This window comes from Eubalaena glacialis, chromosome 7 (assembly GCF_028564815.1).
Source record: "Eubalaena glacialis isolate mEubGla1 chromosome 7, mEubGla1.1.hap2.+ XY, whole genome shotgun sequence".
NCBI lineage: Eukaryota > Metazoa > Chordata > Mammalia > Artiodactyla > Balaenidae > Eubalaena > Eubalaena glacialis.
In genome coordinates, this window is record NC_083722.1 from 4312275 (window position 1) to 4327211 (window position 14937).

The 14937-nt window shown below is 42.9% G+C and overlaps 1 protein-coding gene across 2 annotated transcripts in view; it reads right to left on the reverse strand.

Annotated features, from left to right (window-relative positions):
- The window catches only part of F13A1 (coagulation factor XIII A chain), a 144397-nt gene that overhangs the window by 45743 nt on the left and 83717 nt on the right, over window positions 1–14937 (reverse strand). For both annotated transcript variants that reach the window (XM_061194794.1, XM_061194793.1), the window contains one exon: window positions 14392–14530. In XM_061194794.1, coding sequence (XP_061050777.1) covers window positions 14392–14530 — 139 coding nt within the window. The remainder of the gene's footprint in view (window positions 1–14391; window positions 14531–14937) is intronic.

Consider the following 14937-nt stretch of genomic DNA (forward strand, 5'->3'; position numbering starts at 1 on the left):
CCAGCACCGCCCTAGGGTAATAGGCCCCAGAACCTCCTTATTTAAATTCAAGTATCCTGGGCCAGGTTAGCCTTGAACAAGATAAATAAGCTTTGCATTTCAGATCTCAGGTAAAGACATTGCTTTGAGGATTTTATTCCTTTTCAAATGACCAGGAGATGGGGAAAGGTTTCTTCTCTCTGACTACGCTATCTATTGAATAATTAGCTACTCACAGTCTCTTTCACTTTCACCTAAGGCTGAGACCTTATTTGTGTGTCTGGGGTGGAAGAGTTTAATAAGAGGGTCAGGAACTTGTAGCAGTGGGTGAAGTGAACAGAACTTATGCTCTGGAGGGGTTGGGCCTTAGTCAGCGGGTGGAAGGCCAGTAGCTGGGCTCCCAGATTGCCACAAGCAGAGGGAGAGGTTGCACCCTCTGAAGAAATGGGGCTTTTTCCGTCATGCCATTCTCTCTGCTCAAGAATGGCCAGGGAAAATGTGTCCTGGGCCACCCATGCCACGAGGGTCCCCTTTGGGCTGGATGTTCAGTATTTCTGGGTATACACGCCTGCCTTTTACATCTCAAGCTCCCCTACGAAAGGGGCTAACATTTACAGACATTGCTGAATTCCGTTTGCCTACTATCCAGGCTGGGAAAATATATATGCTTCTTGGAAAGTTTTTTTTTTATTTTGAAGCTTTTTAACCTAGATCTGTATCTAGATAAATGTATCTTTCAGTTTCATCGTGCTCTTGCCAAGTGTGTGTGTTCATTTTGGGAGCTCTGCCTGCCTGTTCACCATCACATTCCCAGCACTAGAACCGGCCCATAGGAGGTGCTCACGAAGTATTGGTTGCTTGAAAGGCAAGGATATCTCCTAGCAAGGCAGGCATAATTAAATCTTTGTGTGTTTGTTTTTAAGATTCATGGTTTTGTATTTTCTCAGAGCCTTCATTTGAAGCCCGACTTCCCACCATACCATCAAAATATGCAGTGCCCTTTTAAAGTTAAAAAGATTATCAACCTTCAATGTGATCTAGTATCCTTGTTGCCTCTTTCTAAAGAAGCAGGGTAGAAATTAAAATAAAGCCCCCATCTCGTCGAAAGTTATTTAATCAAATTGAAAATAACTTCTTTGGGGAGAGGATGGAGGTGACAAGTGAACATCACATCTTTACTTTATGTTACTTCCTGCATGTTTCCTGCAGTGGCAGCTAGTGATTGCTAGAACTCCTTTCAAGGATGTAGTAATTTGGCAGTATCGGAGCAAAAGACGCAGAGAATCTTCACCAAAAGCAGAGCCTCACTAGCAAAGCAGCACCATGCACTGCTGGAGGACCCTGGAAGGGACATCGCAGCATTGGTTTCGTTTATCCTTTGATTTGGTAAACTCCTTTCCTTAGAATTACGCACATGCAAAGACAAGAATGTGAGAATGTTCATCCTTGCATAGCTTTTAAGAAGGAAAATCAGAAACTGTCCAATACGTGATTAACTGTTTTAAATCACAAAATAGAATACTATTCAGCCATAAAAATCAGATCTGTATCTATTAGGTAGGAAAAATAACCATGGCATATCAATTTTGAAAAATCACGCTACAGAACAGCACTGTGTATGTATATATGTGTGGAAGGCAGAACATTAAATGATCGTCACACTTGTATAAATCCCTCCCTTTGAATGTGGGTGAAGTCTATGAATAGGATGGGATGTTGCTCCTGTGATTACATTTTTACATGGCAAAGAGGATTTTGCAGACGTAATTAAGGTAAGTAAGCTGTTGATTTTGAGTTCATTAAAAAAGGAGATTATCATGTGGGCCTGACCTAATCACGTGAGCCTTTAAATCTGGGAGGTCTGGGACATAGCAAGCTAGAGATTTGAAGCAGCAAAGACATTCTCCTGCTGGCCTCGAAGCAGATGGAAGCTTCTATGAGTTCTACAGCTGCAAGGAACTGAATTTTTCCAAGAACCTGAATGAGCTCAGAAGAGAGCCCTGAGCATCAGAGGGGACCACAATCCAGGCTAACACTTTGATTGCCATCATTTGAGACCCTAAGCAGAAGACCCAGTTAGCCTGGGCCCAAACCCTTCGCCTACAGAGACTGTTGGATAATAAGTTTGTGTTGTTTTAAGCTGCCAAGGTTTTGGAAATTTGTTATGCAGCAATAAAAAAATGAATACAATATGCAAAGGGACCCATTAAAGAATGCTTAGCAAAATGTTGTCAATGTTCTGAGTAGCTAGAAAGTGGATGACTCTTATTTTTATACTTTTTTCTGCAATGTTTGAAATTTTTATAATAAATATATACTAGTCCCCTTCACTCCCCCCAAAAAACAACGATTAAGAGGACTCTTTTTTATTAAAGAAGCAAGAGCACAGTTCTAACAACTGGCTAAGGTCACATCCAGAGTGACAAGTGCCCATGGGGGGGTGCAGAATGGACAGAAAACACAGCTGAGACCAGGATGGGCTTCGGGGCTCTGTGTGCTGTATGTTCAAAGAAAATAGAGTGGATAATTTAAGCAAGGAGTCCTTTACTGCCTTTAACTCGGCTAACTGCTTAAACATTCCACAGGGTCATCTCATCTGCAATCTGTGCAGAAAGGTTTTCTTCCCTAAAAGGGAAGAAAGAGACGTGGGACTGTAATTTTGTTTCTGCAGCTTTATTAGGGCTCAAGGGAGAGCACAAATAAGATTGAGAGAAAGCCGGCCCAGAGACGTCTTGGACCAACTTCAAGTGTAAACCAAGACTTTGAATTCTTTTATTTTACAAATGGCAGGGGGTAGAAGAAAGGCCCTGGTCTACCTTGCAAACTATTTGTGTTTGTCGCAGATGGGCACAGCCCTACCTCTCTGGCCCTGTTGTTATACTCTTGACACAGGCAATGATACTGGTGACAAAAATGACAGCATGCCCTGGACTTGTTAAACTCTGGTCACTCCAGTAACGAAGGGGGGTGGGGGCGGGTGGGAAAGAAGTAGAGACAAGTTGGTGGGCTCTGAGGCTTGCCTAGTAAGACATTCCAAAGTGGAAATAAAAGTTTAGACCAAGAAAAACCTTGTCAGTTGGGAAAGGGAATGAAACAAGACAACGGAAAGGAATTATTCAGAGGAAGGGAAGTATTCTGGAGGGATCTTTTATGGAGCTGGGAGCTGGGAGAACGACGCTAGTTCAGAATGCAGCTGTTCATTGTTGGAGTGCTGAAACCAGGAAGGGGCATTTGGAGTTCCTCTGGGGTCTTCTCCACCGAAGGCCAAAATGTCCAATCAGGCGGAGACCAAGCCAGTGCCCCCTGTAGGAACCAATCACCCATCAAGAAAAAAGAGAAAGTAATGAAGGTGTTTGTTTTTGCTTATTATATGCAGGGAAGGGATCCTATGATGCTCATTAAGAAGTCACCGTTTAATCATTAATCATTAGAGAAATGCAAATCAAAACTACAATGAGGTATCATCTCACACCGGTCAGAATGGCCATCATCAAAAAATCTAGAAACAATAAATGCTGGAGAGGGTGTGGAGAAAAGGGAACACTCTTGCACTGTTGGTGGGAATGTAAATTGATACAGCCACTATGGAGAACAGTATGGAGGTTCCTTAAAAAACTAAAAATAGAACTACCATATGACCCAGCAATCCCACTACTGGGCATATACCCTGAGAAAACCATAATTCAGAAAGAGTCATGTACCAAAATATTCATTGCAGCTCTGTTTACAATAGCCAGGACATGGAAGCAACCTAGGTGTCCATCATTGGATGAATGGATAAAGAAGATGTGGCACATATATACAATGGAATATTACTCAGCCATAAAAAGAAATGAAATGGAGGTGTTTGTAATGAGGTGGATGGAGTTAGAGTCTGTCATACAGAGTGAAGTAAGTCAGAAAGAGAAAAACAAATACAGTATGCTAACACATATATATGGAATCTAAGGGAAAAAAAAAAAAAAAAAAAGAGGTCATGAAGAACCTAGTGGCAAGATGGGAATAAAGACACAGACCTACTAGAGAATGGACTTGAGGATATGGGGAGGGGGAGGGGTGAGATGTAACAGGGTGAGAGAGTGTCATGGACATATATACACTACCAAATGTAAAATAGATAACTAGTGGGAAGCAGCCGCATAGCACAGGGAGATCAGCTCGGTGCTTTGTGACCACCTAGAGGGGTGGGATAGGGAGGGTGGGAGGGAGGGAGATGCAAGAGGGAAGAGATATGGCAACATATGTATATGTGTAACTGATTCACTTTGTTGTAAAGCAGAAGCTAGCACACCATTGTAAAGCAATTATACTTCAATAAAGATGTTTAAAAAAAAAAAAAAAAAAAAAAAAAGAAGTCACCGTTTAGGGCTTCCCTAGTGGCGCAGTGGTTAAGAATCCGCCTGCCAAGGCAGGGGACACGGGTTCGAGCCCTGGTCCGGGAGGATCCTGCATGCCGCGGAGCAACTAAGCCCACGCGCCACAACTACTGAGCCTGCGCTCTAGAGGCTGCGAGCCACAACTACTGAGCCCACGTGCCACAACTACTGAAGCCCGTGTGCCTACAGCCCATGCTCCGCAACAAGAGAAGCCACCGCAATGAGAAGCCCGCGCACCACAACGAAGAGTAGCCCCTGCTCGCCGCAACTAGAGAAAGCCCACGCGCAGCAACGAAGACCCAACGCAGCCAAAAATAAATAAATAAAATAAATAAATTTATTAAAAAAAAAAAAGAAGTCACCGTTTAAGCACAGTCTGATGTAGCACGAAAGACCCAGTTAAGGGGCTGAAGATGGCATGTGTGAGAGACCAAAATGGAACCTTCAAAATGTTCAGGAAGTAGATGACACCCATCCATATGAGCCACATTTGACACCACTACTTAGCAGAAGGCCTTCTGTAATTCTGCTGAGTTCCCCTTGCTGGATTTACTTTGAAAATAGCACCCTGAACCCCTTTTCCTCTCTCTCTTGCATAGCAAATTATCAATTGATATTCCTGCTGAAAATTAAGAAAAGATTGGATTTTGAGAATGACTCTAAGGTATAAAAAGCTTTCTATAATAAATTCTGGCCAAGCTTATCCATAATTATTGAAAGGAGTTTTAAAAAATACAGCCAACAATCTTAGTAGGTACCAAAATTACTGCTTTGCATTATAAAGCTGTTTATGAGTATACTCCTCTAAAAGCTCTTATTTATATGACATTTTTCTAGAGGTCTTATTAATCATCAAAAGAAATTAAATTGCATTCAGTATAGCTTAGGTGGTACATATTTTATTAGCTTTTAATTATTTGAAAACTGGTAACTTTTGATCAGTATATATGATGACTCTCTTAAGCAGAATTTATGATTAACCAAAACATGACATTTTTCTTGTTATGAAAAATGCCTTAGTACTTTCTATGTGGTTTATTAGATGGCTCCCACTTTCTTTTTCATTCTAATTTCCTGAGAGGTATTTGTAATGACCTCTGATTTTATTTACCTCCCAAATTCCCTCTTTGTTCACTCTTAAGTGGAACTCGAGTAGAATAGGAACTGCAGGCACTCTTTGGAGATATTGTAGCCGCAGGACTAGGGTAGATAAATGAAAGGAATGGGAGAAGAGTCTAGTGCAGTGATTTTCAACCTTCAAAAATTAATGTCCCTTCCTAGTTTTAAAACAAATATTTTGTAACACCCCTATATTATACTGAAATGAAGTCCACAGATTTCTATACACAATTTCTAAAAGGTAATATAATGCCCTATAATGTATAGAAGAAATGAAGAAATAAAAATACATAAAATAATATATATTTCAGATATATGTCAGGAAGATGATATTAGATACCAAACTATTCCTACAAAATGTAAAACCCTCAAGGGGTGTGGTAGGCCCCCAATTTGGAACCACTTGTAGGGTGGTTAAAAGTGTGTTCTGGAGAAATGCTCCCAGAATGGCAGAGTAAGGGCCTCCAAAAATCTGCTCCTTCATAAAAATAATGAGGATACTAACAAACATGATCAAAACCAACTTTTCCAGAACTCTGGAAATGAACCAAAAATTTGCAACAATATAAGGAGGATTTACTCAACAAGAACAAAAGAATCTCAGAACTATGAGCTTTGTGGCATTTTAATTTGCCTTATTTCCACCCCTCTCTCCCTAGCTCCGTGGTAGTCTTGAAAATGAACAACCTTACAACTATGGTAGCCATAAAAACTTGCAGCCTAGCAAACAACAAAGAGGAGAAAATGGGCTTGGAACTCCCTAAACTTCAATAAAAGAATTGTCACTGTTAACCTGTCTGGCAGCCCTCTGAAAAGTTCTGTTCCCAGGGCTTATTTTTATTTGATCTGATTCAGAGCTTACTATGTGCAAATAGCCCTATCTATAGGATGTTTTTCAAAACCAATTAGAAGCAACTGTTTAACATTATAGGTACCTGAAGAAGTGATACCAACTGGGGATAATAAAAGGCTGTCCCAAAAAATTTAACAGGAGGGACTGAAATTTCCTTAGGGGACTTTGAACACTTCTGACATACTCCTGAGAGTCTAGACGGCCACACAGATGTGCAGGTCTGTAAGCATGCCCAGGAAAGCCCCAACAAGGTCCTAAACTCTCATCTCTGGCTGAACTTCAGACTCTGTGCAAGCAGGAAGTGAAGGCTACAGCAGAATTGTGTACTTCCTGCTGGAACACTGAAGACAATTAGCTGTCCACTGAGTTTACCCAGCAGAGACTTCAGTGGCCATGCATGATGAATACAGACCTTACAGAATTAGTCCAGGAAAGTCACTAAACAAACAAACAAGAGCAACAACAACAACAAAACATCAACAACAAACTCTAGAGATCAGGATATCCTGTTTGCAGTTAACACATTATATTATTAAAATGTCCAGGTTTTAACAAAAATTACAAGACACAAAGAAACAGAGAAGTATGGCCCATACACAGTGAAAAAAAGAACCAGTCAAGAGAAACTGTCACTAAGGAAGCCGAGACATTGGGCTTACCAGACAAAGATTTTAATTCAGCCATTATAAACATATTCAAAGAACTAAAGGGAACCATGGCAGCAATGTCTAACTAAATAGAGAATATCAATGAAGAGACAGAAATTATGGAAAGGAATCAAACAGAAATTCTGGAGCTGAAAAGTAAAATAACTGGAATAAAAATTTCAAAAAATTCACTAGAGGGTCTCAAAAGCAGATTTTATCAGGTAGAAAGAATAAAGAACCAGTGAACTTGAAGATAAGTCAACTGAAATGATCTAATCTGAATAACAGAAGAAAAATATGAAGAAAAATGAACAGAGTCCCAAGGCATGTGGGACATACTCATAATGAACCTCCCTGAAGGAAGGGAAAGAGAAAAAGAATCAGAAAGAATATTTGAAAAAATATTAGCTGAAAACTTTCCAAATTTGATGACAGATATTAATATACACATCCTAGAAGTTAAAAGATCCAAAGAGGATAAACTCAAAGGATATACACCTAAAATCCTCATAGTCAAACTGTCCAAAGCTGAAGATAAAGGGACAATCTTGAAGACAGCACACAAAAAAAGTGATTTGTTATGTACAAGGGATTATCAATAGAATTAAAAATGACTTCCTATCAGAAGCCATGGAAACTAGAAGGCTGGTGACCATGGTTAAGTTACTGTACCTCAGTTTCTTCACTTATAAGTGAGGCCAATAATAGTAGTACCTTAACAGGTTGTTAAAAGGATTAAATAAATTAATACATGTCACCCACTTAGCTTAGGGCCTGGCACAAAGAAAGTATTCCATAAGCATGAGCTATTTTGATTCTTGGAGGTGGCAAATAACTTTTTCAATCCTTCCTTCAAGACTCTGGTGCGGATTCACGGCATATATTCTTAGTTCTCCAATGACAGCTCTCGTGATCTAGCTCCAGGTGATTTTCTCAAAAACTATTTGGCTGACAGTAATGTGGTTAACTAGATAATTTATTTGAAAAGAAATATCTTCGGTAGCTGTTCAGAATTGGTAACTTGCATACATCACAGGATAATTTTACAAACTCGTAAGCATCTTAAACAGTTTGGCCTATATTCAGAATATTTCTTCTATTTTTTTTTTTACTTGGAATTCATTTTTGGATAATTCTTCTTTTCATATACCATGATTAAAAGTTAGGGTAATATAACAATATGAAAGTTCAACTACTTGGAACATACTGAGCATCTAAAAACAATGTACAAAGTGGATGAGTCTGAATTTCAAAAATGCACCTATGATGTGCAAACCAGCATGCCAAGTGTGCAGACTGCAATTAGAATTAGGATTGGTGGGACTATGTTAAACCCAGGGCTGGCTCCCAGGTGTGAAAGCTGCTTAACTTCTGCTATAAAAGTTGCTTTGAAAGAGCTTTGTTTATAGATTCAATGCTACCCATTGCAGCAGAGTTTTCTGCATTTGGAGTGAAAAACACAACAAAACAATAACAAATGTACTCTTTCCAAAAAGTACTGAAGGAAGTTGGGATTTTTTTTTTTTTTTTAAAGAATCAGGTGCATTGAGGCCAGCCAAAGAGTTACAGCAATTTTCTGTGGCTTGTTTGATTTCTGTGTCTTTTCTTCCTGGAGAGCTGACGTGCAGACAGTTTGGGAAGCAGCACCTACATGTGGGTGAGTGGATCACAGCCTGATCCTGTGAAGGCAAAAGCAGATCTTCACTCAGCACATGACAGAACCCGCTAACTGTGGGAGGAAAGGCCTGGCTGGAAGAACAGTGACATTTATCTAAAAAATAATAATTTTGGAGCCGAAGGTGACCCTATACCTCATTAAATCCAAAGCCATATGAGAAAATTAAGGCTCAGAGAAATCAAGCAACTTGCCCAAAGTCACTCAGCTAATCAGTGGCAGAGCTAATCATATTGCCGTGAGCCATGGAGAGAGAGGAAGGGAAAGAAATTGTTAAGAATAGTTTGACTTGATTTGGTGTTTTTCCATGAGATCCTAAGGAAAAACAAAATAAAACTGTAATTTCTTTCCACTTGGATCACTGACTATTTCTTAGATTGTCCCAACTTTGAGCTGAAACTGACAAATACAAATTTGCTAGTTCACAATTATTTTAAAACATTACATTGAGAAAGCCAGTTTAATCAAACCTACTTAATTTGAAATGAAAAGGCAAGAAAGGAAAGAAAGACTCTTGTTAATTGTTTTAGCATTCATCATCTTTCCAATTATCTTTAATATCATATGAGATGCTTAAAACTCTGAGTTAGGCAATTTTCTACATTGGCCGATTGGCCAAGCAGCCGGCCTCTGAGAAGCAGAAGGGTCAGCTTATGGGCCTTGGGGTGCACACAGGTGCACAGCCCCTTCTCTTCACATCCTGAGGGCACGAGCAGCGCATGCGTCTACCCACCCCACTTGGAACTCCACCGTCCGGAGATGCAGACCTTCCTCTGGGAATGTGAGTAGGATGGAAAGGGGCACGTGAAGGAGAGGCCTAGAAGAGGGGCGAGAAGGAGTCAGGGTCTAGGAATCTGTTGGCGCCAAGAGGGACTCTGGAACACTGTTGACTGTCGGACCCTCTAAAACTAAGAGTGAGGGGTGGGTTTGTCTTAAAGGAGGCAGAACCTGGGATTGGACAGCGCCCAGAGGGTAGGCAAGCGGGAGAGGTGGTGACAGATGGTAAGAGTGACCCATCCCCATCCCCATCCCCATCCCCATCCCCATCCCCATCCCCATCCCCATCCCCATCCCCATCCCCATCCCCATCCCCGAACAGTATTGACTCCATCTGCCTCTTGTGAATGCACAGCCTTGGGGACATTAGCCCTTTCAGGAAGATGACAAAGAGGCAGATGTTCTTGAGGTCGTACAAGAAGGAGTGGCAAGGGGCTGGATCTTGAGAGAGTGAGTTTCAATATTCAACAACTGTAGTCATAATAACATGGGATAACTCTGCATGAAATTCCATTCCTTCCTGCCTGGTCCTTGAAACAGACTGACCTCTGGTTGTCTCATCTCAGCCCCTCAGACTTATACCCCTTGAGTTTTATCTGTGGGCCAAGATCATTTCCTGGGCATTCCATCTGTGAACAGCACAGCCAGAAGATTGCAGGGGGATAACGGCTTTGAGCCTACGGCCGCTGACCATGTGAACAGCCTTCCCCCTGCTCCCCAGGGTTGAGGACGGAAGCCCCTTCCCCTCGTCTCCGTGACTCCTGGCTCACCTTATAGCCCACCTCATATTTTTATAGAGTGTACTGTATGTGGTTGTTTCACTCATGCACATTGGATGGAGCTCCTCAAGGGCAGACCTAGTTAATTTCCTTCTGAATCCTTAGCATCTGGTATTTGGAAGTATTAGTGTATAATAGTGTTTGTTGAATGAACTAAATGAGATTTATCTGTTAAATGAGCATTTAAAATTTTTTCCAACCAATTCCATTTATCAAGTCCTTGCTCTTTGCCTTGCACCCTGTTGGCAAAACAAAAGTAAAATACATCAGACAAGGCTTCTCCCATGGGGGTTGCATACTGGTGGAGGGAATTCAAGAGGTGGGCACAGATCTTTCACCCAGAATCATCAAATCTGGCTACATCCTCTCCAGCTGTAGGACACAGGATAACACTTTCATTTAGGAGAGGAGCCTTTTACTGAAATACCTTTCATGACCCTAATAAGCACCACCATCCCTTTCTTTTAAAATTGTTTCCATTTCCACTGTGACTGGCGTATGATGAGGTGACCAAGCTGAGTTCTTTCAGGAGGTGGATAAAGGGTCACTTTACTCCTGCCCATTGTGAGCCCCGTATCCCTATTCACTGTTTAGATTGCAGCCGGACATTGCACATGCATCTTCATTAAACTGTCCACGGTGATTCATGGATGCCATCCCCCAGAGGTTACACATAATTCCAAACCCATCAGCACGCTGGGGACAGGAGGCTTAAATTGCTCCCTCCAGGATATGTTACCTTGCATTGGCCCTCCTGGAATTTCAGTTGGGAACCCGAGGTCCAATTCCTCTGCCCAGCTGTGCCCTTCTAAGGTTCCTCGGTGCCCCCCTCTCCTGAATCGCTAAGAAGCCCACCCTTCCCTCTGTTGGCATCAACAGCATGTCCACTCTGGGCAAAATTGCTGCCCCTGGCAAGGTGAGGCTGTCTGGGAGAGGAAATACACATGCAGGGACCTAAGGTGGCAGACCAGGAAGCAGGCCCGTAAGCAGTCAGTGCTGGGTGGTCTGCGGTGGTGAAGGGAAAGGGTGAGAGCGCGGGGTGAAATCCAGACTTCACCCCTCTTGGCTCTGGATCCCACTGAGCACAACACACCTTCGCATACATCCTTGAGCTCTCCCTCTGAACCCTCGTGCTGCCTTATTTCTGCTTTGGGGACATGGGACTCAGCTGAGCCGTGGAAAAGAGGATGCCGTGGGTCACCAAGACCCAACCGGACAAATTAATTTACCACATCCTGTACCATCAGGACCTCAGTGTCAAAGAGATGGTGGAGACACAGGAGAGAGAACAAGGAAATCATTCCTGTGGCTTCCTTTAGAAAGAGGGGGGCAAGGGCCACGTACAGCCAAGGGTTTGTCTGAGTGGAGCCTGCGGAGGCAAGTGAGGCTGGGGGGCTTGGGTGAGGCCGGTGGCTCCTCAGGCCCCTGCTAGGAAATTTGTCGGGCCACGTGTTGCCAGCCATGCTGCACTGGCCTCTTGGTGGTCAGCTGATGCCGACCGAACCCTCCCTGCCCCGCCTCAGCCTCTGTCAGCCTTCTGCCCCCAGCCCCACCCCTGCTCGCCAACCCTGCAGCTCAGGTAGCCCCCATTTCTTACCAGTGGTCACTACTAATCTCATCAGCAGGTGGCAGCTGAGCACTCCCCCTGGACCTAGCACTGTGGCAAGTACTTTAAATTGCCTCGTTAAATTGCCACTTAATTGGTAACTACTAAGTTTACCCTCATTCTACTGATGAGGAAGCTCAGAGAGGTAAAGCCATTTTCTCAAGGTCACACAGCCAGTGACTGCCCAAGCCAGAGCTTGATGTGGGGGGCTGGCTGTGGTGACCATAAACTGGTGGACGTGTCCAGGGACAGCCACCACCAGCCTCCTCAGTCAGGGAGGGGCTTAGAAATACTTTTGGTTTTCTGGAACCTCTGTAACTTCTAGGGTTCACTGGTGTTTGCACTGAGGAGGCAAAGTTTCTGCTTTTGTTTTTAAAATGCCCCAAAGTGACAGAAATAGCACAGTCATCTTAGGACACCGGGCACCCCTCTTCTTCTGACTGCTTCAAGGTGCTTAGGTTGATGGCAACATATTGCCTCCAAGAAATTCCAGCTGTGTGACTAGTAATGAACACAATAACAGCAGCTAATAGTCATTAGGCACCTGTTATGCTTGGAAATTCTGTCATCTCCACTTTAGAGGACGAAAGAGAGGCACAGAGAGGTTGTGTCTTGCCCAAGGTCACACAGCTGCTTGGTGCATGACCCAGACCCAACGGAGCCCTTTAATGCCTTTGCTCCACGGTCTGGCGTGTCCCAAGTTAGGGTAACATCAGTCATTCAGTTAGTCAGACCGTCAGCCACCCTCTGTGAGCCAAGCAAAGGTAAGACGAGAAGCCTGGGGCAGTGGTCTGGCTGTGGAGGAGGAGGAGGAGGGCCCCAGACCGGGAACATGGTCCCAGGGTGATGGGATATTTGGGGAAGACAATGAAGAAACAAGGGTGATAGAAACAGGGAAAGGAATTCGGAGCAGAGAGCTGAGAGAGGAAAGGGTTACCGAGAACAAGGTCTATCAGCTTCACACTTTTGTGTCAATTTAGTGAGGGGCAGCCTCATGAGGTTATTTGCTGGGGTGCCCGTGGGGATTTATGGTGGGAGGCCTTTGGATCAAGGAATCGGGAGGAATAATTTTGAGCGGCAGTTGGCTTCAAGGGCATTGAGTGAGTGAGTGTGTGCGGGGCGGAGGGGTGTGTAAGGAAGAGGTGAGCAGTGCAGGATGCCAAATAATTCTTATTTTGCCATTTTTGACTGTCACAGCAGGCTTAGGGGGTGGCTATTTGGGTCTGTTTTTGTCATTCCATATACATGCAGGGCTGCTGTGCTGTAATTCCAAGGGCTTAAATGGTGCTTCCACGTGCCGTTCAGTTTACAGGGGTCTTGGCTATAGCTGCTGCTAGCTTGTCATTGCTCAGCTCATTCCCTTCAGATGAACTGCAGTGTTTTTTATTCACAGTAGTGCTTTGCGACTAGTTCAGCGATTTCCTGCTCTCCACATTCTCAAATGAACGTTTACCGGCACTGGTGAGTTAATACTGCTCCTACAAGTGTGCTCCATTCCTGTAATACGGGGGAGTTAAGACACTTCTAACTTTTAATTTCTCTTAAAATGAGCTTATAAGTTCCTACCATCCCCGTCTGGATGCTTTTACAACCGACAGTGTTTTAGCTTTACTGCTTCTAAAGAACCACTCTAGGAGACACATTTTTGGCTCCACTGAGCTAAATTCCACTGAGTTCAACGCCTGGCAATTTCCCTCCCATACAGACCTTTGTAAATATCCGTTACATTTGGACTCTTGGGATTTTCTTCCCCTTCTTTTTAGAATATTGTTTTGGACTGAGTGGGTCCCAATGGAAAAAAGAAATTTCTTTGGAATCCTAAACTCCCTGCAGCCAGCTTGTGATATAGCTGTTCAGGGCAGTGAAAAAACTGTGTGGTTGGTATCTGGTGATAATTTCAGTTTTATTTCCACTTCTATCTCTGAATGAAAGATGAGGTCACAGATCGGGAGAACCACATCTTTACATTCAAAGAGCAATCCTATATGGCAAAGGCCAAAAAAAAAAAAAGGTTGTGGTTTAGGGTCAAATGCTCTTGGGTTTTATTCTGAGCTTACCAGATGTATGACCTTGAGAAAATTATTTTAACCTCTGTGTGCCTCAGTTTCCTCATCTGTAAATGGAATATTAATAAGCACCCACCTGATAAAACTTAAAAAGCTTAGATGAGATCATGCTCACACAGAGACTGGTACACAGTAAGTGCTTAGTAAACGTTGTCTATCTTACTCTTAGAGTAGAGAATGCTTGGCTTCTGTGTCTCTGCCATTCACCATAATAGTCATATACTAAGGTAGAGAAGAACTAGTATAGGCTCTGGCCACTAAAACCATGGCCTTTTCCAGTGGTTGCTGTCATAATGGGATGATCGATCTCTATTATACGAAGCCCAAACTGCCTGTTCAGTAACATTTCTCATTCATTAGCTAAAAACAATCTCTGACAATCAGACATTTCTGCCTATGGTATCGAATACTCCTTAAAATAGAACAGAAAGAAACATTAGACCGCCTCTGTCTCCTGGTAAATGTATGTCACTTCAATTTGATATCAGCAAATGCCCTTGTAAATCAAACTCACCACACTGAATCCTTGGTGAGTTTGGAGTTCACATTCCCACCTTCTTCCAGGAAGATGTCCAACTGCAAATTGGCATTGTTATCATGGGCTGAGAAATAGTTGGTAACGACTCTCGCTGGTATCCCGAGGCATCGCAAAACTGCGGGAAAGAAAGATGGACCACAGCTAAACACATCACCAAGATCTAATAAATACAGAGTGAACAATCCCTTCTCAGAAGGGACCTTCTTCTTTACCAACATGGACGTTTTGTTCTCAAATGTCCCACACTGAGGAAGGGGGCCTATTGTCAAGGATCAGGGCTGCAGAGAGAAGCCTTGCTGCTTGATCATGCAAACTGCAGTTGGCACCAAACGAAGCCAGTGGGAATGGGATCCCAGGAACAGGCTTCCAATTGTTTAGTTGCTAATCATACGATCATCAAAGTAGGATTATTTTAGTCCAGTTAATGGGCCTATGTTTCTGAAAATAAAATTTTAAAACCCCAGCTAATAGGAAGTTAGGTATTTACCAAGCAGACCCTCAGTGCGGTTTGCTTTCCTGGCT